This window comes from Camelus ferus, chromosome 4, assembly GCF_009834535.1.
Source record: "Camelus ferus isolate YT-003-E chromosome 4, BCGSAC_Cfer_1.0, whole genome shotgun sequence".
In the NCBI taxonomy this organism is placed as follows: domain Eukaryota; kingdom Metazoa; phylum Chordata; class Mammalia; order Artiodactyla; family Camelidae; genus Camelus; species Camelus ferus.
In genome coordinates, this window is record NC_045699.1 from 21836237 (window position 1) to 21861720 (window position 25484).

General features: G+C 35.0%; 1 protein-coding gene across 6 annotated transcripts in view; it reads left to right on the forward strand.

The window, feature by feature from the left end:
* Positions 1 to 788: 788 nt before the first annotated feature.
* The window catches only part of PSIP1 (PC4 and SFRS1 interacting protein 1), a 39730-nt gene continuing 15034 nt past the window's right edge, over positions 789 to 25484 (forward strand). For 5 of the 6 annotated variants that reach the window (XM_032477682.1, XM_032477685.1, XM_032477688.1 and 2 more), the window contains exons 1-8: positions 789 to 1219; positions 1733 to 1945; positions 5092 to 5168; positions 15049 to 15187; positions 17440 to 17544; positions 18311 to 18373; positions 22875 to 22971; positions 24097 to 24172. In XM_032477682.1, coding sequence (XP_032333573.1) covers positions 1874 to 1945; positions 5092 to 5168; positions 15049 to 15187; positions 17440 to 17544; positions 18311 to 18373; positions 22875 to 22971; positions 24097 to 24172 — 629 coding nt within the window. In that variant the 5' untranslated portion in view covers positions 789 to 1219; positions 1733 to 1873. Of the gene's footprint in view, positions 1346 to 1732; positions 1946 to 5091; positions 5169 to 15048; positions 15188 to 17439; positions 17545 to 18310; positions 18374 to 22874; positions 22972 to 24096; positions 24173 to 25484 lie in introns of all 6 variants that reach the window. The other variant, XM_032477684.1, reaches the window with a different exon arrangement.

The window sequence follows — 25484 nt, forward strand, 5'->3', positions numbered from 1 at the left end:
AAACCTGAGTGTATGTTAATGGTTAAATAAAATTAGACAATTCTGGTGCCGTAATTCTGGTGCCGTAGTTCTGGTACAGTAAAAATATTAAACTATCAATTCACATCACAAGGTTGGGCATATTACTACCAACATAGTAAAAAAATGTATTGGCTAAATGATATAAGATAATTTTAGAAATCTCTTGAATAGTATTTTGAGTGATTAAAAACATTTGAGGTTTAGTAGCACTTTTTACACTGTACCACCTAACAGCTACCATTCTACTAGAGAAATAAAATTTAGACGCAACTAAAATTTACTATGGGCCCAAACCCACATCCTATCTAAAAGGCTTATGCTTTCCTGCCATTGTTTTCTATCCTGCACGTTTGCATTCGTTAGGATTGCATTTTTCTTAATAGTTCTTGGTGCTTTAAATTTAAAAGAAAAGAAATGGGGCTTTCTCATATTACAATTTCGAGTAAAAGGAGACTGCTAGGCCCCTTCAGCGAGGTTTAAGAGGCCTACAAGCTGCACACCCTGCAACCGCCTCATGCTCGGATTTCATTTATGGGTTTTTGTACAGTTCTTTTTAAGATGGTGCAAACCGCGCAAGTGCAGCATTTAAAACCTCTCCACCCTGGGAAACGATGCAAGAACATGCAACTTAGGCTGCCAGGTTCTGCCTAACACACAGCCAAGGGCTGGAGGCCCGGATACCCGCCCCCAAACCCCGTCCACAACAATCGTTTCCTCCCTCCCCGCCTTTTACATACAGTACACATACAAATACACACACGCAGAGCAGCCAGCAGGGGCGGGCCGGGCCCGACCACTCCGCAAACCGTAGGGGGGACCGCAGCGGGCCGAGCTGTTTGCGACCACTCCTTTGTTACTTTGCACCCATCTCTCTCTCCGTCTGGCTGCAACTGTTAGGCAAAAGCAAATGTGGAGATCTGGGGTCTCCTGAAGTTCCGCTTCGGAGCCACACGCCTTCGGCGGGTGCTGCGTTATTCCCCTTCCGTCGGCGAGCAGTTGGTTCCGCCCCAGTGCTAGCGGGCGCCGAGCGGGAGCCGCGCGGGAGCAGCGCAGCGACGGCGGCGGCAGCGGCGGCGGCGGTTGTGATTCGGTGCCGTTGAGACGCCTCTGCGGCAGCTGGTGGCGCAGGTGGCTTGCGTGGACGCGGGCAGAGGCGGCTGGCCCGCCACCGCAGCCTCCGCGCCCGCGGCCCCGGCAGGTGAGCGGGCGGCGGGCACTCGCCCCGCCCCCCCTCAGTGGCCTCACTCCTGGCTCTAGCGGGGAAGTGGCCGCGGCCCGCCTGGGAGCCGAGGTTCGGCCCAGGGTTGCGACCGTCGGGAAGCAGGTTGGCCGAGAGGTCGTGTGTGGATGGGAAGGGACCGTTCCCCTTCCTTTTGCCATGTTTTTCTCCTCCCCCCACCCCTCTCTCTCTTGGGGCTTAAGCTTAGGGGGAAAAACCTGAGGAAAGATGGGGCGGGAGAAGGGGGAAATTGGGGCTGAGAAGCATCTCTGCCTCAGGTGGTGGCGTCTTTTAGGTCGTCGAGCGGCGTACCTTGCAAAGCCTGGAGGGGTAGCTCTCGGGCTGCGGAGGCCGCGCACTCGCGGGGGAGGAGCGGGAGGCGACTCTCCCCTCACTCTCCCACCCCCACCCCCACCCCTCTCCGGCCCTCCCTGTACGGCCCCTCCCTCTGGGTTTCTGAGCTTTAACCGCCCTCCTTGCTCTCTCTCGCAGGCGCGTCGGGACACCCCAAGGCATCCTCCCCCTCCCGCCCCTCTGGGGACCTGGGCTCCCGTCCGCCCTCTTGCATCCCCTCGCCGTCCGCCCCCCGCATCTCCTTCCTGGGCTTCGGACCCCCGGCCTCGCCCCCGAAACATGACTCGCGATTTCAAACCTGGGGACCTCATCTTCGCCAAGATGAAAGGTTATCCTCATTGGCCAGCTCGAGTAAGTGATTTTTAGCTTTCGCATTTAGCGATGCTACCTTCCTCAGAGGCCTACTTCCTACCTTTTTTCCTCTTAATTATTTTCTCATGTCCTTTCCCTCCCTTTTAGTCTCTGTTTGTAACCTCACCTTTTATTTTAGTTTTTGTTCCCATTAATCTCCCATGTAATTAAAAAATATAGTGTTTCTACATATTTAGGTATTTTCCTGTGGTTTGTTTTTGACAGGTTTTCTTAATAGGAAATATTTAGAGGTGATGCTGTTAATGTCCCATTGTAGGTGAAAATAATGAAGTATGGATTTTATGTTTAAAAATTAAAATGGAACATTTTCTAAATTTTGAATAAAATGCAAAATACCTATGGATTCTGTTCACGCTATTGGGTGTCAAAGACTTACATGTGATTAAATTAAATTTGTAGGTATTTTTTAATGTTCTGTAGTTGATGAAGCCTCCTGGATTACACTTGTTTAATAAGATCTAGGACTGGATACTACTGAGATTTTTACAGGGAGGTAGCACTAAGGAAGGTCTAAAATGTTTATTTTCAAGTTATTATTGGTGAAGTTTGCCTTATGACCTTGAAGTTGTTTAACTTCTTTGTTTCCCATAGGCAAAAGGTGGAGTAGACCCACATTCCTGGATTCACATGTACTGAGAGGTGGTTAAAGACCCAGGATTTTTGTTTTTGGTGACATTTAGGAATTGAGACCATCTAAAATATTTAAGTGCTATTTTCAGAAAAAGATCTTTCAGTTTATGATTGGACTCAGGTTCTAAGATAGTTATAGAACTTAAAAAATGTTGCGCTCAAGTAGATTTGTAAGCTCAAGAGCCTTCTTAAATACAAACGTGATATTCTAAGGTTGTAATTTCTCCTAATTTCCTCTTTGAGGAGTGTATTTCTTAAAGATAATTAAGTCCTATAGTTTTAATTACATCAGCTGGTAGGAAAAATAGCCATTGGTTACAGAGAATCATGGAGTGAGTTGCTGAGTGCTATCCGAGTATAAAATGTTCATTGGTTCTTAATTTTTCCCATCCAGCTTTTTACAGATTCAGGTTTACAGGTTTCCTTCCCCATCCTGGAAAGGTTTTTTTTTGTTTTGTTTTGTTTTTCTGCAGCCTATTAAGTCTACCTTTTTAGTGGAGTCTTACTTGAAAAATCCTTAACCATAATTTTTGTCTGTATATTTGACACTTTATTTCCTTTGTGATAACCTTTTATTTTAATTCTTACATGCATTCTTTGACTTCTGAAAAGATCATAAGCCTCTCAAAGGTGACAGATATAAACTGAATTTCTTTATTACACCTGCCCCTAATCCTTAGTACATAAATCATGCACTTAAAAAAACAATACTTCATGTTTAAATAGAGCATGGGGAAACTGAGCAGGTTAAAGGTTCTCCTAAGATACTTTTTTTTTTTTTTGTGGTTTTAGCATCATTTGTTTTGAGGTGTTATAAAATCTGAGGCTCTGGGATACATCTATATTCAGATTTCTATGCGACAGTGCAGTTAAAAGCCAAATGAAAATGTTTTAGAAATTATCTCTTCTTCCAAATTATTCTTCCTCACATGCTTCAAGGTGATTGAGAGTTAATGCTAATAAAATCACAGTAAAATAGCCTTTGGTGGGCCAGAGTATTTTCTTTGTTTAATAAATTTTATATTTAACATTTAATTTGGATTGAAATGGGAAATTTTAATCTGTTTCCTTTTCCCCTTTTTTCTTAGAAATAGTTGAATTTGGTTTTGATATTTTCTCTCCAAGAATTATATTCTTTTTTGTCTTCTCTCCAGTCTTTTAAATTTTGAGTCTGCTTTAGAGTTTAAAGTATGTATTTAAGGTCTAAGCTGTGAAGGTGACAACCATTGTTCGAATTTTAATTTTAATATTTTCTGTCTGTGTGTCTCAAACTTCATTAATTTTTAAGTCTTGTACATTCTTGTAATCCTGGACCAGTAATAAACATTTTTAAAGTCAACTTTAGAAAAATTGCCCAGCATATATTAAACTCTAGGTGCTAGACATTTGTACAGACTTTTAAAGATGTTTGCTAGAAGAAAGAAGCATATGAGCTGAGTTGACAGAAAATACCCCTTATCTTAAGGCCTCTTAAGGATTTTCATAATTCCTCAACTTGTCACAAAGTTGAAAACAGTACAGTCGTCGATAGAGAAAATTAAGTTCCTAAGGGTGTTGAATGGTAACGATTCTAAATGTCTGAAACCTTCAGACTACTTGCCAACTAGTCAAATCATGCTTATGGTCTTTTCTTCAACATAATGATGCGTACTGAGCACAGTAGGTCCTCTAGTCTGTTCCCTTCTTAACAGATTTAACTGATTTTTTAAAGTGTCTTTGAAATTATGAAAATTATGAAATAGAAATATTGTCATAAAGTTTAAAATAAGTAACGAAGTTGAAATGTTAAATTCTGGCTAAATACTATTACCTGATGGCTTTAACTCTGATAAGGGACAGTTACAAGTATTATTGTGTTAGACATAACAGTACCTGATACTTTCTTCCTTACTTAGTTAAAAGTGTTAAAAGAAATGAAAAAGAAACAGGTAACTTCATGTGATTCAGCCGTGTAGGTATAAGATCTTTCCAGAATATATGTTTCAGACTTTGAGAAATACTGCTTTAAACTTAATGCCTGCTTTTATATTACTCCAATATTTGTATAGCCTCCCTGCAGAAATAGGATTTAAAATTTTTGAGCAGGTCCACCCTCCTTGTCTGAAATGCTTAGGGCCAGATTTGTTTAAAAAATTCAGAATTTTGGTATTTTGGAAAGGTTATGATGGTACATATGCCATGTATCTTGCTTCTGGTAGGGTCTGGGATGGCACATGATAATCTAGCACACTATTTCTGCAGAGAAGCCTCAGAAACACTGGGTGGGTGAAAGAAATGATAGAGTAGCTTCAGTGTCAATCCAGGTTTTGCCACCAGCTGAAATTTGAGAAATATCTTGATTTTCAGGGCTTCTTGGGTTAATAAGGGATTGTGGACCATAACTGGTCCACTTTATAGCAGATTCCTTGTTATCTGTTATCTTGTTTTCAGTTTATTCTGGTGTGTGTAGGTGCACATGATTTAAGAGATTTTAATTCTTCTGATCTTTCTTTTAGGTAGATGAAGTTCCTGATGGGGCTGTAAAACCACCAACAAACAAACTACCTATTTTCTTTTTTGGAACTCATGAGACGTAAGTCCTTTTAGCTCTAGCGGCAAATCAGAGTGAATTTATTAGGTTCATTGGGCATAAAATGAAAAACAAGAAGCTACTAATTCAAAGAGAAGATAAAGTAATAGGAAACTTTAAAATCATCTTTGAACTATGGGAAAAAAAGTCTTCAAGCTTCCCTTTTAAATTTATTTTTATGGTGGAAAAATTAGACACTAGGTTTACCTTTTATTGGAATGGATGTTTCCTTAATCATAAAAGGATGATATATATATATATATGTGTGTGTGTGTGTGTATATATATATATATATATATATATGTGTATATATATATAGATCCTCTTGGCAATTAGAAGAATAACTGATGGATGAAAGTATGTAGGGAAAGTTTTAACAAGGCATTCGGTTTTCATATTTAGTATAATTAGTGCTTTTTTATAATGACAAGCCTGGCACCCTGTTTTATGCTTTGTGATTTTAGCCACACAAATGGTATATTGTGGGAAAGGTGAGAAGAAATCTGGGTACTTCCTTCTGTGTGTATTTATGTGGTCCTGAGAGCCACCATTACTGCTCTGCTGCCCCTGGTGGATTTGTGGGCAGAGAAGGGATTTGGTGAAGCAAATTAATTTTTCAAAAATTGCAGCTGAATATTGAACTGTTAATTCTAGGGGCAGAGGATTACTCCAGGACTGTCTCTTTGGTTTTGAAAAATATACTACGTGTTTATATTTCAGTAGCCTTATAAGTCATATATAATCTTGCCAACTTTGAACTTGATGTTTAGAATCTGCAATAATTTTGGTAAAGTAGACTTGTTTACCTGGAATCAGGTGAAACAAAGCTGGTGATACTCTAATTAGAATTATGTATTCCTTAGAGTGCCTACAATGGCAATGTTTGGTTTAATGTTGCTTAGCTACTATATGAACTTCTATGTAGTTTTTAAAAACAGGTTTATTGATAAGTAATTTACATCCTAAAATTCACTTGTTTAAAGTGTGTAACTCAGTGGATTTTAGTATATTTACTTACGTATCTATTAGCAGTCTTTCTTCATTACCCCCTCCCCAGCCCTAGATCCCCACTAGTTTAATGTCTGTCTAGATTTGCCAATTCTGGACATTTTATATTAATGAAATCATATACCATGTAATTACCTGCTTTAAAATACAGTTTTGAGTCCAGAATTGGCTTGGCCTTCAGTATAATTACTTTCAGTTGAGTTCAGGTACATCCTAAATATAAAAATTTAATTCTGTAAGAAATGATGAGTTTCTGATTCTCTGGGATAATCTACCATTTAAAACATCCATAAATTTAAAAGGGAAAGGTATCTTTTAATGAAAAATTATGTACTCTATTGGAATAGGGGTTTTCAACGTACGGTACCAGGTCAGGTGGCACCACACCTGGGAACATCACATGGGAACTGTAGTTAGGCATGAATATTCTTAGGCCCCACCTCAGATTTACTGAATCAGAAACTGGGGTGTGGGGCCCAGCAATGTGTTTTAACTATCCTTCCAGATGATTCTGATGCATGTGAAGTTTGGGAACACTATATCAGAGTAATGTGAGTAGACATTCTCTAGAATTTTTACATGTCCTTATAGTTTTATAGAACACATAGTTCATTCTTATGTTAAATTTAGAAGAATGATCATCCTTTTCCCAGCATCTAAAAAATCGGGATTTTTACATTGTAAATATATACGAATTATAAATCAAAACAAACTACACCAAATAACTTAAGTTCATAAGCTTTGTTTGGGTAATAACAGAACAGTGGTATTAAGTGGTTAATGAAGACAGTGAATTACTAATACTTAAAAAGTAGAATATATTCAAGGAATTAAACTGTAAAATTAAGTTAATGATAGCAAGTTTTCATTTCAAAATGCACTTGTAATTTTTGTGCCTTAGTATTCTCAGAAGTACACCATTATCTTTAGAAAGGCAGTGCTGTTGTATCTATTAGCTCTGGTGACTAAACTTTTTTGGTGCTTAAGGTTAATCTTTAGGAACTAGATCTCAGTGATTATTTGCCTTTTTCCCCCTCTAAAATTGGGAGGGTGATTGTTTGAACCTTTTAATTTGGAATTTGCAGAAATGGGAGTTTATTCTAGTAGCCTGTAGTTAGGGAGATGGGAAAAGAAACCCATAGACCAAATGGCAATTTAGAAAACTGTACTTACTCGTAATTGATTTATAGATTAAGATTTTTTAAACTGTAAATTTAGAGCAGAATCCTTTTGTAATTCCATTCTTTTCCTGACCCTATAGACATCTGATTTTCCTTAAGAGTTTTCTACCTTTCACAGTAAATTCATCCAGCAAAGTTTTGAATATTAGATAACAAGAGCCCTTATATGTACCTACTGTAACTGTCTACTAGGTATCTTAAAACGAATATATTCAAAATAGATTCTTAGTAAATGAGACTCACATGGATGCAGTGGTTTGATGAACCAAAAGTCTGGGTATTCTTGATTTTATTTTATATCCTTTTCTCTTCCTCCCCACATCTTGTCTGTCAGCAAGTCTTGTTCTTTTCTGTTAAAGTGCATTCTAAGGTCTTCTGCCTCTACTACCGCTTAAGCTCATGCCGCAATTAGTCTTAGAAATAGTGTCCTAATCCTCTTTTGGTCTCAGTTTTCACTCTTCACATATAGTCAAAGTGATCTTTATATCCCAGTCAGATTATGTCTTTTCCCTGTCCAAAAACCTTCAGTGGCTCCCTTATTAACATTACTAACAAACTAAACCCCCACATTTTGTCTACAAGTGCTGTTTGTAAGCCCCTACAACCTGATCACAATTTTTTTCTACATTACTGTATTTCATCTTGCCTCAGGTCCTTCTTGATTGTTTTCTTTGTTGGGAAAGGTATGTCTTCAGATTTTCAGTCATTTAGATCCTAGCTCAAATCTTCCTTTTCATGCTTATTTCTCTGTTGCAGTAATGACTGAAATGTTTCCTTTTCCTTCACCCACAAGTGAAGAGCTTGGAGAGCAGGGACCTTGTCTATCTTGCTTATTATACTTTACTTAAGTGCCTGGCACATAATAGCTGTTAAATAAATGTTTGGTGATAGATTGAAAGTTCTATGACCTAGATAAAATCATTTGTTGACTATGAATGTGCTGTCCATTAGCTGACATTTATACAGTATTTAAGACAACTGGATCCGAAGACTATCTTTGAATCCTGCTATTTACCTGCTGTGTGACTTTGGGCAGCTTCCTTCTGCCTTGTAAAATGGGAGTAATAAAATACTCTACCTTAGGATTTGAGGTGCAAACAAGATATTACATGAAAAATGCTTAAAACAGTGCTTGGCATGTATTAAGCATTAAATGTCAGCTATTAACAATTAAAGATAATGTTGCATATTATTTTTCAAGACCAATACTTGTGTTCATTAAATTATTTGCAGTGCAGTTGGAGTTTGGCTGACTAACTACCATTGCTAATTGAGAAAGTAGTCTCATCGAGGTCTATTTTTCTAAAGTAGAAAATTTTAAATGAGGATGTTTTTACTGCTTTTATCTCCTTACTGCTCTTACTTGTCTTGATTCAAAGATGTTAAATGCTCAGTTCTAGGAACTTTAAAAATACCCATCAAGGCTGTTTCAAAACCTGCCTAAGGTACAGTTTTAGGAGTGAATGGGAAGGTACAGCTGGTTAATCAGTTTTTTGTATAATCTGCCCACAAGAAAGGAGTAAATGAAGCATAGAAGAGGATTTTATTTTCTGCAGTTTACCGTGTACAGACATAGCTGCATATGTTGGTGTGGAACAGGTTTCTCATGAGCCTTATATAATGAGGAACTGTTCATCTCTATACCATCAGCTTGATGGCACATAGTAGATGTATCATCAATTGTCTTGAATCAGTTTCTGTTATAAAATAGTGCATGCTGTTAGAAAATCTTGGTATAAAGTATGTTTCATATTTTGTGATTTAATAATAATGGAGAACTGAAGCAGCAAGTTATAATCAATGTTTTAAAAGATAGGAGTTTCTGTATTATAATATTGCTTGGCAACAGTTAAATGAGCCTTGAGCTTCTTGTCTTCAGCTGTGGTAAGCTTTCCTATCCCCCCCTTTTTTTTCATATGTGACTTCTGGTTTGTTTTAAAGGAAAGGTTCTAGGCATGTAATAACTAAGTTCTTGTGAGGCATATATGTGTATGTTTTTCACATACATTATTTACAAAAAAGTGACATTAGAGAACTGCTTTTCTGTGTACTTATGCCTAAAGGAATACACTTTACGGCCTTTAGGCATATGCCATGTAAGAAATACACTTGCAGGATTTAAGTAGCTTCAAAATTATGAAATTAGTACTCTAGTTAATGATTTGCTATTTTCTTAATGACATTTTACATTAACTTTGATCCTTGTGGGCTTTGACATTGGTATTTGAAATCTGAGTTTATATGTATAGGGATATGACATCAATATTTTATTGGTAGATGTTTCAAGGCTATATTACAGTGGTTAAAGGAAACCCTGAAACCTTTTTAAGGGAACACTGTACAGAGTTGAGACTCTGCTGTTTAATAGCTAGATCACCTTCCCTGAGCCAGTGACTCTTTCTGGCCTTCAGTTTTCCAATCTTCAAAAGGAGGATTTTGGTTATCCTTAAGTTTCCTTTCACCTCTGGCATTTGGTGGGTAACTTACTTTGAGTTAGTGTATATCTTTTAGTTGTAAAAATTTTAAAAACAAACATTAAAAGAGTTCTCTACAAAGGAAGCAAATAATTTTTACTGCTATTTTTTAGAAACAATGCTTAAACTTGTTACTGTTTTGGTATGTTTTTGAGTTTTTTTAATGTCATTTTAAAATGGAGTGCTTTGAAGAATAAATTAGAGCAACAGCCATATAAGGTTGTGCCCTTGGGGACCAGCAGTGAATGTCTAGAAACCTATCTGAGCTCTGCTCACCAGACCTGTGGGATTGCATCCCTGGGGAAGATTCTTTATGTGTATTTGTGTTTTCTTCATATTTTTTTTAAACTGAAATGTAATAGACATACATTGTGTAAGTTTAAGGTGTGTTGATTTTAATACATTTATATATTGCAATATGATTACCTACCACTGTTGCATTAGCTAACATTTAGTTAACACCTACATCATGTCCAATAATTAGCCATTTCTTTTTTGGGGTGAGAACATATGAGGGTTCTTTTTTCATCCACCATAGTTTTTTGAGTCTTATTAAGGAGCTCCATAGTCTTGAGCATAATCTTTGACCCAACTGTTCCACTTAGAATTTATTAGGAAGATATGTGAAAAGATTGAGCAATACATTATTTATTATAGCTTCATTTTATAATAAAAAATTTGATATAGAAAATGGTTGAGCAATAGACAGTGATTTTGGGATAGCTATTCAGTGTTAAGTAATTGTTGACATAAAAAGATGTTCGTTATAATTTGAAAAAGTATGGGTGAGTATGTATCGTAAAACATTAAAATTACATGTTTTTTACATTTCTGTGTAAACAAAAAGTAGGTGAAAACAGTGGCTCTCCTTAGTTGGTAAAATTATGGATCATTTTTGTTTTCTTTGATGGGATGTAGTGGTCACTGAAAAATATTTTAACAGCCTTATTGAGATATAATTCATATCCCAAACAATCCAAATAAAGCATACAGTTTGATAGATCTTAGTATACCCAGAGAGTAGTGTAGCCACTAGCACAATTTTAGAACATTTTCATCACCCCAGAAAGCCTGTACCCATTAGTAGATAATTCTCATTTCTCCTTTTACTCCTGTCTTGCTGTAGACAACTACTAAACTGTTTGCCTGTGCTGGGCATTTTATATAAATTGAACTATAGAATATATGATCTTTAATGAGTGGCTTTTTTTTCACTTAGCATAGTGTTTTCAAGGTTCATCTATATTTTGTAGTATGATAGTACTTTGTCTTTATTGCCAAATATTCCATTGTATTGATCTGTATTTTATCTACTCATCAGTTGATAATTTGGGTTGTTTCTGCTCTGGGCTATTATAAATAATGCTACTATGAACATTTGTGAACAAGTGTTTGTGTGGACTAGTTCTCATTTCTGTAGGAGTGGAATTCCTCGGTCACATGGTAACTTTATATTTAATCTTTGAGGAATTGCCAGACTTCAGATCAGCTGTGCACCATTTTATATTCCTGTCAGCAATGTGTGAGGATTCTAATTGCTCCATGTCTTTGGCAAGACTTGTTATTATTATCTTTTTTATTATAGCTATCCTATTGGGTGTGAAGATATCTTATTCTGGTTTTGATTTACATTTCACTGATAGCTAATGATACTGAGCATCTTTATGTGTGAATTTTTTTTTTAATATTAGAAAATAGAGCTTGAAAATCTGAATCTGTATGTAAAACAAGGTGGTATGAATAAGACCAAATATAAGTGATTACAATATATAAACAGACTTCTATTAAGACTTTTAGATTTGATTAATCCTATTAATCTCCCTGTGTCTTATTTTGTGAGACAAGGCTCAAACAAGACATGACCAAGTAACAGTATAATGTAGTCACAAAGAAAGCAAGAATAGGAATATTGCTGTCTGACAAAAGTAGAATTTAAAGTCAAAGTATGAAGAGGAGAGAAGGACACAGGCAATCTTTAGCTTTGGGGAGTTCTAGTATGTGTGAATTTTGGTTACCATGGTATAATTAAACAGCATCAGCCCCCCCCCCCCCAACAAGTTTCAAATTTCATTTAGTCTGGAATATTAACTATAATTGTATAAACTACAAAATTTGCTGCTAGCTCATCAGTCCACAAATTAAGATGTAAATAACAGATGCAGAACAGGTCTCTTTTTTTCAGAGTTTACTGGTAATTGGTCAGTGTGCATCTGTTTCTCATTTCAAGCACAGATAGCACACTATGTAGTAGTGTTACTGCTTCTTTGTCTTTCAATGATATACCCATCCAGCTTACATTTAAAGAAAAAACAAAATCGGGAATTGGCCAAAAAAGAAACTGAAATTGCTAGAAGTGAAATTTGAATTGAATGTAAGTGGAGTTATAGAATAAATAGCCTTGTGAATAATAACCTTGTGAATGTAGATGTGCTGTATTTGAAGAGACTAGATACGCAGCCAGAGCAGCTTAGGGAAGGCAAGCTTATCAACATAAATGAGGAAAGTGGTTGTAATAAAAAGGATGAAGATTTCTCAGAGGAAGCTGTGCCAACAAAAAAAACATTAAAGATATTTCACAACATTGAAAGTGCAAAGATAAAATGTTAGAAGCTGATTATATTTAGAAAAGATATGACACAGTGCCTTAGGCATAGAAAATATGCTTACTCCATATCATAAGTTACATGATCAGAAGAGGCAAGGACTGTTCAAACTATTCTTTATAAGTTTTTTACAAAGTAATGAAATACTTTAATCTCAGTGTTTTTAATGTTTTAAATTGCAGTGTACTAAATAAGTATTAGTTTTACTTTCTAAAATTTCTTTACACACTGTCAGTAAGAGTTTAATGTTTTGATAATTTGTAAAGGTTATGAAACAATTGTAATTTTTCCCACTGTTCAATAAGGTTGCCTTGCATTGGTTTTTTATGATCTCTTGTCATACAAAGTGAGGACTGCCTGTTTGGGGGAAAAAATTATCCATGTAAATTTAACCATCAAACCTTTATACATTAAATATTTTCATGATGGAATCAGTTTTCTCTTGAATCGCTTTTTAGCTTAGAGTTGTAGCTAAGCCCCATGTTTGAGGTTTTGAGATTTTTTCTATAATTTTATTAAATAGTTAATATTTAAAGTCCCTTCTACTGCTTGAAGTTCCTGATGCCACCAGTTTTGAACCCTTTGGGGATTTTGAACTATAAATGAAGGTGCTGTCTGACGTTCTACATTGCTGCTTAGTATCCAACTTTCTTAGTCTTCCCAGCACCCTAATCTGTTGATAGTGTCTTTTACTGTCTTTAGCTTTATGATTGTGGGGTTTTAGGAGAGAATTGTTGTGTTCTAACTAGAAGTACACTTTATTTTTGATGGAGTTTTAACTCAAGTCATTTACTTGGAATTTGAAGCTGATTATGCAGGAGGAATTGCTTTACTGTTTTAACTAAATGTGTTAATTTTTCTAATTTTAGATTTGGGCAGGAATGAATGATGCCTAGTGAAAGTCTGAATTTCTGGATCAAATGAGATAATGATTTAAGTGTGCCTTAATTGATGTGCAGTTAAAATACATGGATACTTTGAATATTTGTAAATTGCATAATATAAGAAATAAAGCTGACTTTTATATGCATTAATTGTATTTAAGTAGAGCTCTAAGTCTCTTTTTTTCTTGAAATTTTATCTTAAAGCCTAACTGAAATTTTAACCATAGTCATTAGGTCCCCAGTTCTTAAAGAATTTCAGCAGACATGGAATTTGTGATAGAAAATTAGTAATTAATTGTCTTAAATTGTAGCACAGTTTAGAGGAAATGAGTAGTAATTTGATTTTTCTCTTGCTTTAGAAAATACATATATATCAACCATTATAGCAAAAAACAACATGTATTGTTCATCTCCCTTTATGGGATTGACAGATTTCTACAGATCTGACTGCCGTAGGGAGATATATAAGGGGTCTGTTCTAGGGAATAGATCTGAATATATATGTATATATACACATACAAAAACAGTTGATTCTCGTCATTCATGGATTCCATATTTATGAATTTGCCTCCTCACTAAAATTTATTTGTAATTCCAGCTCAGTACCCATGACACTTTTGTGGTCATGTCTGTGTGCAAAATGGCAAAAACTTTTGAGTAACCTGATGGACACATTCCTAGTTGAGGCTGAACCAAGGCCATGCTTTGCCTTGTTTGAGCTCATATTGTAAACAAGTGTCCTTTTTGCAGTCTATCTAGTGCCATAGGTTTTGCATTTTTGTGCTTTTTCTGGTCATTTTGCTGCTTATAGTAGCACCCACATGTAGCACTGAAGTGCTATTTAGTGTTTCTAACTGGAGGAAGGCTGTACTCTGCCTTGTGGAGAAGGTATGTGTTATACAAGCTGTTGTCTGTGAGTTCAGCGTTTATAAATTACCCATATATATAATATAAGGTGTCTTTAAACAGAAACACACATAGAACAGCTATGTATTGATTGATTGACAAAAATGTGGTGACCAGAGGAATGTACCCTGTATTTCCCCTGGAGCAGTGGGTACAGTATTCCCTAATTCAGTGTTTGTGGTGACATTATAAATATAATTACCATGAAAACAAGAATTGACCGTGTGTGTGTGTGTGTGTGTGTGTGTGTGTGTGTGTGTATGAATGAACAAACCAGTAATAATATCTGATTGCTTCATTGAATAAAGTAAAATTCTTAACATTCATTTTATTCTGAAAATCTACATGTATATAAACACAAATATTTAAAAATATACATATAATATACCTTATTGACAGCATTTTATGAGTTGTGTAATATTCCAAATTACTTTTATATAAAACTATTTGAAGTGCATTTAAATGTATTGGTTTATACAGTCATGTCTCATCTTTTTTTCATTTTTGTGCATTTTTTTATTGTGAAATATAGCAAAATGTGTCATTTTAACCACTTTTAAGTGTACAGTTTAATGACATTCAGTACATTCACAGTGTTCTAAGCTTACATGTTTTTTTAAAATAGGATTATGGATCTAAGAGTTTGTGACTGAATTTCATGAAAGTATTTGAAATTCAGTATAATTATTCGTGGCTACCCTTTATGTATGATTTTTAATGCATTTTAGATTAAGAATTTTTGTTAATTGCATCATAGGGTAGTGCTGTTTAATAACTTATATTTGAGATCGCTTTGCACTCACATTCCCCCCCCCCTCCTTTTTCAGTGCTTTTTTAGGCCCAAAGGATATATTTCCTTACTCAGAAAATAAGGAAAAGTACGGCAAACCAAATAAACGAAAAGGCTTTAATGAAGGTTTATGGGAGATAGATAACAATCCGAAAGTGAAATTTTCAAGTCAACAGGTGCGTCATATTACATAAAACTTAGTTTAGTATTATTCCGTTTTGGGGAATAATCTCTATTTTAGCTGTAGGAAAATAATTCAAGAGCCTTGTGAATTTCAGATTAAATTGCTCTTATTTGTGAGGGTGAACCTTGAACTTTAATATCCAGATAACTGATGAAAATATTGCCTGCATGGTCAAACAGACCTCAGAAGACTGGGAAACACTTTTTTAAATTCTGATTGAGAATTTATTTACTGTATCATTGAATTTAAAGCCATCTGTACAGTTTTCTTAAATTGAGATTTTGTAACTTGAAAGGTGTGGTTTGTTCTTCATTTTAATTTCTAAATCCATAAAATTTATTAGAATATGAACTTCACATGGGTTAATTAAATATGTGACCAAAATACTTATAGCACCGTGCAAATTATGCTTATGTTTTTGGTGTCTAGAAGAACAGCCTTTAAACATTTTTATTCTGTTTTTTGTGTGTCCAGAACTTTTGTTCATTTATATTGGACTTGAGCTAGTAAAAACTAGGACGAATAAGAGTAAACCTAAAGAAGGTGATAGCAACACACTGAAAATTATGCAACTTTCTGCTTTTAAACCTATGTATTTTTTATTTTGTTGCATGTGCCATGCTTTTTCTCATGTTTGAGAACTTTTTAGTTGCTCTTCTGTCTGGAACATTTAAATCTTTCATTAATGCTTCACGGCCACATTAGATGATCCTAAGTGCTTTCATTATCCACCCAAAAGTTAGTTGTTACACAAGTCATCAGACCATATCATAATTGCTTCTGTATTGTCTTAACTGCCACAGGCTATTAGTTCCATAAACAAAGAAGTCGTATGTCCTGTGTGCCTGGTATTGTTATATGTGTGGGAAGAATAGGTACTCACTAAATGTTCGTTGCACAAATGTAAGAATGGATGAATGGTTTCCCATCCTTACTGCCTTGACTCTAATGGGAGTCCAAAGAGACTGAGCTGCTTGTTTCCTGAAAATATTTTGTAACTTAATTTGGATCATGCATCCTGTGATGGTGCCTTCATGGTCATTTTCCTACTCCAGATTGCCTATCTTAGTCACCCTATTCTCTGTTCTTACCTACCTCCTTAATCTCCAGGTAGTTTACATGATGTATACTTGGAATTTTCCATTTCACAATGAAATTTTTTTAGGTTGTGTGCATGAAACCCCAACAATTTTCTGTTTTTAACAAAAATATGAATGATTAGGCTAGTGTGATGTACTCTGTGTTCCTGGCCCAGACATCCCCAGTGGCACATTCCTATGGTTTGGTGCAAGCATTGATGTCCAAACTTTTAAAAAGAAACAAACCAAAAATTGGCCATCATATTTATAAAAATTTCTGTAGTGCTATAAGTAACTTTGGGCACATTTTTACAGTTTTTATTGTACTGTTATAATTTGTGGGTTATCAGCCTTGCCTTTTTCACAAAAGAGGAAATGGGTTTACAGTGTAAAAGACTTGTAAAAGGAAATAGCTAGAAGGGTACACAGTTTGGAGTACAGTGCTATCGTGTTGTAGACCTGCACTTTACCCTCACCTCCCAGTGTGTACTGTGTTGCCTCTGGTATTCATCTTTTTGGTTGTTACTATGAAAATCTAGGCATCCTAGATCACCTGCTTAAGCATCTCTCATCTGGAGATTCTTTTAAAATTTAATGATGATTACTGGGCTCCCACTCAATGCCTGTTAAATCAGAATCACTTAAGTTTGAGTCTCAGGAATCTGCATTTTAAATAAACTAAGTTTGAGATACATATATCAATCAAAAGTCCTTAAGTAAAGCTGCAGTATATATCTCGTTAGCTAGTGATGTTTGTCTTAGAGTACATAGATAAGCTGCTTTCTCCGGAATATTTCAGTAGTTGAATAGAGTATAAGTCTGTCCTGTTCTAAATCAACTTCACATTGTATCTTGTTGGTGTTTGTTGGTTAGAACATCAAGATGGTATCCTTAGTAATTGTACTTCTTCATTTCTGCCTCACTGTTTTATCTGCTGAGCTTGTATGCATCAATTGCAGGAATGTGGTACCTTCTAAGACTCTCCTAAAGAAAATAGTAGCATTTCAAACTATTTAAAAATTGTATATATTAAAAGTATCCTGTGCAACAGAAATGAGGGTACTTTTCTAGCTTTTTTACAGGCTTTGATTTTTTCATGGGTAGAAAAATTTGAAGTTGAGGTAAAATTTTATTTTGTGAAACTAATAGACTTGATTGCTCATAGACGTCAACTAAACAATCAAATGCATCATCTGATGTTGAAGTTGAAGAAAAGGAAACTAGTGTTTCAAAGGAAGATACTGATCATGAAGAAAAAGCCAGCAATGAGGTGTGTTTAATTTTTTTTACCTTCTAAAACCATTTTGTTGCAAGGAAGAACTGTAAAATGAGTTGATTGTGGCAAAATAGAAAGTAATCTTTAAAGTAGTTGAGCAATGAATGAGAAAATATTCAAGGCTTATTTTCTTATGTAAATAATAAATATAGTATTGGAAAATAATTTTTTCACCTTTAAGATGCATGGATGTTTTTATTTGAAGTTATTCTGCTGTGCAAGATACGAGGTACAACTAGGAGAGTGTAAGGGATATTTTTAAAGTGAAATGTTGTTGGATGGATGTCCTAGAAAGGACATTGAACTGACTTTTTAAAAACCTAGGTTTATTTCCAACTCTCTTTGTTTATCTGAGTGGAGATACTCATTTAGCACTTCTAAGCTTCATGAAATTGTTAGGTGATCTCCAAAGTCCCGGATACCTTTCAACATTCGCAATCGTAAAGCTGAGGATTCTACTGTAAAAAAGAGTCATTTTGTAAATTTAAATAGACTTCCTGGTGTACTAGCAAATGTGACTTTTATGTTTAATCTGACAGAGAAAAGAATTTTTTTTAGGGGAAGATACTGGTGATTACTTTCACTTTATAATGATAATGTTTAGACTTTCAATGTTTCTAATTTCAAAGGTCAGAGAAGCAAAACAAGTTTCCCTAGTACTTCTAGTGAAATGTGCTTGTCACTTTTGATTTAAGAAATTTTCTTTCAGACTTGGCATAATTTGTCAATTTCAAATCTCTCATTTTTTTTTTTTTTAAAGGATGTGACTAAAGCAATTGACATAACCACTCCAAAAGCTGCCAGAAGAGGGAGAAAGAGAAAGGTAATTCTAGTGCTTAACCACAGAGATCTTAAAATAATTTTTATTTTAGTTGGATTGAGGAAGTGTAGAGATAATGAAACCATATCATTTAATTTAAACTTAGTCTTTTTTTTTAAAAAGTAGATTATGTTGTTTACTTATCAAAACTATGTCTTTCTTTTCTAGGTGATCTAGAACCCTTTCGTTTACCACCCTTAAGTGGTAAACAAAATAAAATGTTCCAATTTTCATTTCTTTTAATGATCTGCCTCCAACTTTCTCTCAAAAATGGATAATGATATACACTCATAAGATTGTTGAGTGGATTAAATGAGTTAACACATGTGAGATATTTATATTAAATTCTGGTACATAAGTGCTTTATAGGTGTTGTCTATTATGTTGTTATTTACAACATTGTTGTATGAAATGGGAGTATGTGACAGTTGAGGACGAAGTGCATCTTATGCTTTTAATGAATGTTTCTTCTTCCCTATATGAAGTTGTGTTCATCACAACTTTTTCTGACCTATTTATGTCTCAGACTGTTGTTATATGCCAAAGATACAAAGAAAGCTAAGAGTTCTGTCTCTTATAATGAAGTAGAATATAAGAACAAATAATTATAGTGGCTTTTTATCCCCTGTGGGGTGTGTGTGTAGAAGAGGCTGTTTTTAACATTTTAAAAGATGGGCAGAATTTTGTCAGGGCAAAGAGCAGGGGTGGGCAGAAATGTGAGGCAGTTTACAAAGGAATAGAGAAAATTTTGCTTCAAACATTTGAAATGCTACATTTCAGTATTACCAGACTGTAAAATTTGAGGGAAACAAGAACTTAAAAAAAAAACAAAACCCAACGTTATCCTGAAGAACTTGAACTTAGAGACGTGGTGGGATTGAATCATTTTAAATTTCAGATACCCACTTTTAAATTTCAGATACCCTTCTTTTAAAGTAGTGTGAATGATGAGGACTGGACTGGAGCAGTGAAACCAGTTCACTGATTACTTCATTCAGAATTTTGGTACTCACTTCATTGGCCCAGGCAGAGAATCAGCAGTGAATAAGGAAGATACAGTCTCTGTTCTCATTGAACTTAATATATTTGTTGAGACAGACAGGAAATAACATAAAACAACAGAATTGAAGTGGGGAGTTACGATTGTGACGTGGTAACTAAATTATGAAAGTTCTTTCTAAAGAGTTAACGTGAGATTTTTAGTAGTTTAGATTTTAAGAATACCTTAGGAGGGAAAGTTAATAGTTGATTGGAAGTGGGTGTGAAGGAAGGGGGAGGAATCTAGGATGACTCCAAGGTGTTGGCTTAGATGACTAGATTATATATAGAGAGAGAGAATGCAGGAGATGATGTTTTGGGAGCAGAAGCATGAGGAGGAAGCTGTGAAACACCTTTGGGAATTAGGCTGAAGGTATATATTACTGTGACACCAAAGGGGGAAAGGGTAGAAGTTACAGATGCAGTCTCTGATATAAATTAGGATATTAGGTGGGTAGTCAAGGGGGAAAGTTTACTGAGAAGAATGCAGAAACCAGAATCCTGAGGGACTATAGTGATGAAAGGTTGCTTTGTAAAATTTATGGCTGAGAATGAACTGTCAGGAGAATATCTAAGAGGAGGCTATCAAGCTAAACACAGGAGGAGAGAATTTAGGAATGAGAGTGGTCAGTAGTGTCCTGATGCAGAGGGGGTCCGATAAGACTTGACAGTTATGCTCCCCTAGGATACTTTAAGGTCAGACGGTAAGGGCAGATGAAGTAGGTTGAAGAATAAAATGTTTAATGTTAAAAGTTACACTGTGCTTTTGAAATCTTTGAAGGGAAGGAGAGGGAATGCAACAAGGATTTGCATGGTTAAGGGAGGGTATTAAAAATGAAAAAATATAGTAGAGGCTTTAACACTTTTTCTTTGCAAAACCAGGCAAGTCAAAGATGTGGAAAGTATAAATTATTGTTAAGTTAAGAATAATGCTGGGTCAGAGAAAAGGAGAACACATTTGAAAGAATTGACTTAATGGGAAAGAGACGGACATTTCATCTTTTTTAACATTGACAGGAAGGGTGCAGGAAGACTTAAAAATTTATACCAAGACTTGGAAATTAAGAGAATTCTTTTTTGCTGGCCTCAGTCTCTCCCTCACCCAATTCAAAACAAGACTGCACGTATGTTATAAGGCAGGAAGAAAGGATTGGAAGTTTATGATAGAGGAAGGAGGAGAGGGCATGACAAAAGACAGCATAAAGGATTAATGGATGGCTTGGAGATAAAACTGAAGTTGCATAAAATGAATGCATGTTTGTATAATTTTCTTTTCCATCAGGGCAGGAAATAATAGAGCAGGGAAAGTCAAGTTTCATAGTAATCCTCTGTTGGAGATTTGTGAGATAGGTGTAGCAATACCAGATTGTAGATGAATAGTGGTCCAGTGAGGTTTTTGCTGGCTGGAAGGACTTTTTTATAAAATAATGAAGGGAGTAAGAGCTAGAAAGTGAGGTAATGAATGGGGAGAGAATTTGTCAAAGGGTTAGAGGTCTCAGATCAAGTAAAATATGGAAGAAATTAATTTGCAGTCACAATATTTGCATTTAAGATATTTCAAATATATATATTTGAAATAACAATATATTTGAAATGACTTAATATTCCTTTATGAAGGTAAAATATCCTTTGCTTTTACTTTCATGAGGAATGGTTTTGACTTGCATGATTTTGCTATAATAGTCAAGAATACATGTCTGTTGAAAGGGCTGGATTTTTGCTTTTAGTGTAGTGTTAATATATTTTTATCTATGGCATTAGTTATTGACGAACTTGTTACCTCTTACTGGTATCTCCTCAGAAAGATTCATACCTGTAACTCTTAGGCTGTCATGATTTATTTCCAGAAGTCAAAAGTGTAAGTGAAGAGGGTTTTTTTTTTGTTGTTTTTGTTTTTTGGGGTTTTTTTTGCACTGAAGAGCTCATCAGTTTGAAATGAATTTTGGAGAACTTCTGTCCTCCTAACTTCTCAGTAGGACAAGAACTCCCAAACAGTCTTGGGTTTTCAACTTTTGGTACAAAAACAGATGCCCGGGTCCCTACTCCAGAGCTATCAAATCAGGATGGGGGTAGGGGAAGGTGGTCTGTAAATTCTTAAAATTATGGAAATACAACATGAGCTAATGTTTTTGAAGCAATTTTTGTAATGTTCTTGGGAACATATTCAAGGATTACCTTAGATGAGTTTATTGACTTTTATTTAATAATGCTTTGAATATACATTATTATATTCCAATTACAAAAGCAAAAATACTTAAAAACTAACAAAGAAATGGATAAATTCTTAGAAGTGGGATTGCTGAGTCAGATTTGCATATTTACTGCTGATAATCATAAAAATATTCTTTCAGAAATGTATCACCAGTATTTTTTTTTTAACTTTTGGGGGTGGGTGGGTAATTAGATTAATTAATTGATTTTAATGGAGGTACTGGAGATTGAACCCAGAACCTCGTGCATGCTAAGCACATGCTCTGCCACTGAGCTGTACTCTCCCCACTCCAGTGTATTGTTTTGATAATCATTAATCAATACGTGAATAATTCTCTACATCCTCACCAATATTGGGTATTATCTTGTAAGTGTTTACAAATCAGATTGTTGATTAAAAGATAAAAAATTTTTATCAATAAGATTGGATTATGTACTTTTTTTCATGATGCTTTATTGCTTTTATTTTTGTTGAGGCTGCATTCTAAATAATTGGGGTGGGAAACAGCTCATAGTTGACTTCCCATTGTTTGTTCTCTTCACTGTTTCTCTTCTCTCTTTTCGATTATGTTGTTATGTTTGCATTGCCTTTCTAATTGGTGCCTTTCTTCTACCCTAATTCTTGAATCGATTAAACTGATTCTCATTTGGAGCTATTGTCTCTTCACGGGGGCATTATAGTTTGCAGAGGGTCACTGGGATTTCTTTAAGTAGTAAATCCTTCTTTATGGAAGGGAATAATTCCTAGAGAAGAACAGCAGTTCTGTCTCAGTTCAAAAATAAAATATGTATATATTAACAAAGTTAAAGAATAGAAATACCGGCAACTTAATTTCTTACCTTTCCTAAAATGGATTTAGGTTTTATATCATAAGTACAGTGTAAAGTGTTAGCATTTTAAGATATTTAGTGGAAGTACATTTATAAGCAATATGTGGGCTGTTAGCAGTGCAATTACATTATACTTTGTTCAACATTTTGCATCAAGAATATTCACTTTATTTGTACAGTGACTTTTAGGTTGAGAATATCTAGAAGTGAAATTTTTTGATTGTTTTCTAGAGTTGTTCACTAGAATTAAAAGCTAAGTTTGAGGATGTCACTCTGTGAAGTCAACTGTTGAGACATAATAAAGATCATATAAGTTATGCTTATATTTGAACTTGTTACCTTACAGTGGCATATTTTTATTGCTGAATTAAACTTAGAATGCCTGCTTTGTGCTAAATAAGTTAACTGAATCTTTGTGATTCAGGCAGAAAAACAAGTAGAAACCGAGGAGGCAGGAGTAGTGGCGACAGCAGCAGCATCTGTTAATCTGAAAGTGAGTCCTAAAAGAGGACGACCTGCAGGTAGGACTGTTCACGTTTAAATCTTTGGGTTGTGATTAATCCTCTCATCCATTGAAGTGTTGTACCTCCCCTATTTTGGAATAGGTGAATAGGCAATTAGTTATATGTGATATATAAATTTCAAAGGAGACAAATAATGTATTTGCTCTTTGTAATAAAGTATTTAAATTTGAAATAATTGCTTGAGACTTTTCCCATTTTCTGTGTCATCTCTATTATATTTTCCTTTAATATTAAGCAGCAAATGAGGCTGTAGTAAGGTTTAAATTCGATGAATGATGGGTTTATTTTACCTCTCACTTTAGAAAACTTAAGCTTTCCAAATGTAGTCGAATGCTCTACCCCGAGCTATACCCCTTTAAGCTTTCCAAATGGAATCCTAACGAAAACAAAAGAAAACAGCATTTGAGTAGCCAAAGCTATTAATTTTAAAATTATTATATTCTTTCTTTATTAGAACCTTTACAATCTGCAGCTTTCTCCAGCATTGCCCATGTAAAGCATTTTTCTAATTTGGCAAATATGAAATAGTTTGGAAGGATCTGCCTCTAATACAGAGTTAAACCAAGAAACCACTAGCCAAGACAGAGCCGATTGTTTTTTTCTACTTCATAATACAGGATTCTTGATGAAACAGGATAAAATGAGTGATACTCAAAAAGAAAAGAAAACCTGAGAATTTGTTTATGTAATTTTTACTTTGGAATTTAATATTTTAATAGATCAAATTAATGGTGTTTAAAAATTCAGTAAATTCTGGTAACAAATTTTCAAAGATGTGTACATATACACATAATGTTATAATATGTATATGAATATTGAATATAAGTGCTACTGTTTACTATAAAGTTGAAGTTCTGTGACATTGCTGTTAAAACAATGAAGGATGTTCTTTTAAGCCCTCAGCCATTCTAAAGACAAATTGAAAAAACTCTTTTTACCTCTCTAAATTTTCTGTTACTCATTTGAACCATTGGAGGATATGATCTTTAAAACCTAAAATAACTGTATCTGTAATAAACTACCATTTAATTAGTACATATCATTTGTAATTTTTATATGTGAGATTTGAATGTTAATGGGAAAACTGGTAGTTAAAAAAATTTTTTTTCCTGTGAATGTTAGCTACTGAAGTCAAGATTCCAAAACCAAGAGGCCGACCCAAAATGGTAAAACAGCCCTGTCCTTCAGAGAGTGACATGTGAGTTTATTTTTATTTAAGTATGTCTAAATTTCTTTGCATTTTTGCCAGTTTTATTTACAGGATGTTTGTTGCTATTACTATTTTATATCTCTAAGAACTATAGGAAAATCTTGAAAAACAGTTTTTATTATGTAAAAAGTTCAAATTGATAGGGAATCAAGAAAAATCTGATTATCATTTCATTAATCTAAGATTTTGTTTCATATATCACATATAAGATACTTAGATAATGCAGGGTAAAGTTTATAATAGGGAAATTGAATTAGCTGGTATGTTTAAGAAATTTTTAGACAAAGTATTTTGGAAGTAATTTCCACTAATGGTTTTTGCTCCTCCAGAATAATCTTTAAAAATAACACTAAAGTTATTTTTGTAAAATAATCTTATTTAAAGTATTTTGGAATGGTAACTACATTGGTAATCAACAAAATAATCAGTTTTTTCCTTGCCACCTTTCTTTTCCATTATGGATCTTGTTTATGTTGGCTTTTTTGGGTAGAAGCTTCACCAGAAGAAAGGCATATTTAGACAGGGCAAAACTTTGTAGGTTCTGTTTTTGAAGATTTTATAGGAAAGGCTCAAGGGAGTATGTCATTTAAGAATGGATTTACAATGTTTTGAATGAAAACATTTTATAGGAAATTTTAGTTAGAGAACACTACAGTGGTGGTACTTTTTAACCAATATATGTTTAAAGAGTTTTATTTTACTGCCAAGCTAGCTGTTTAAATATTCTCAGAAACAGTGGCACAAAATTACAACATGGTTTTAACTACTATTGTGAAATTAAGAAATTGGGTTCATGCAGGTGAGTTTATGTTTTTAAACATACCAAATAAAGCTCCCTCACCCCTCCCTAAGATGTCTTCTCTAATCAAGGAATCAGGCATAAAGTCTAGGATTTCATGATCAGCATAAGGTCTTAAATTAGAAACTTAGGAACACGTCATCTGCTCCCCTTGCCCCTTTATATATGCACATAGATCTGGGATAGGAAACCACAATGAATATTCCCCAAGGAGGAGATTAAGAGGCACACAGCAGTCATTGTTTCCTAAGAAATAAGCAATACTGTTGGGAAAATATTGAGATCCCTGTTTTAGATAAAAGGAATGTTCCCTTTGGTTAGGTATGTCCTAGTTTTCCCTTGAGAGTATATGCCTAGTCTGTTTCTCTCCATGGCTTTTGACTGATTCCTCTGAGAGTTCTTCACTTTGTCAGTATCATCTTAGTTGCATTGAAGAGTATAACCCTCCTTATTAGCTGAGCAGTTTTCTCAGTCTGCTTTCATACTTTCGGGAGTTGGGTC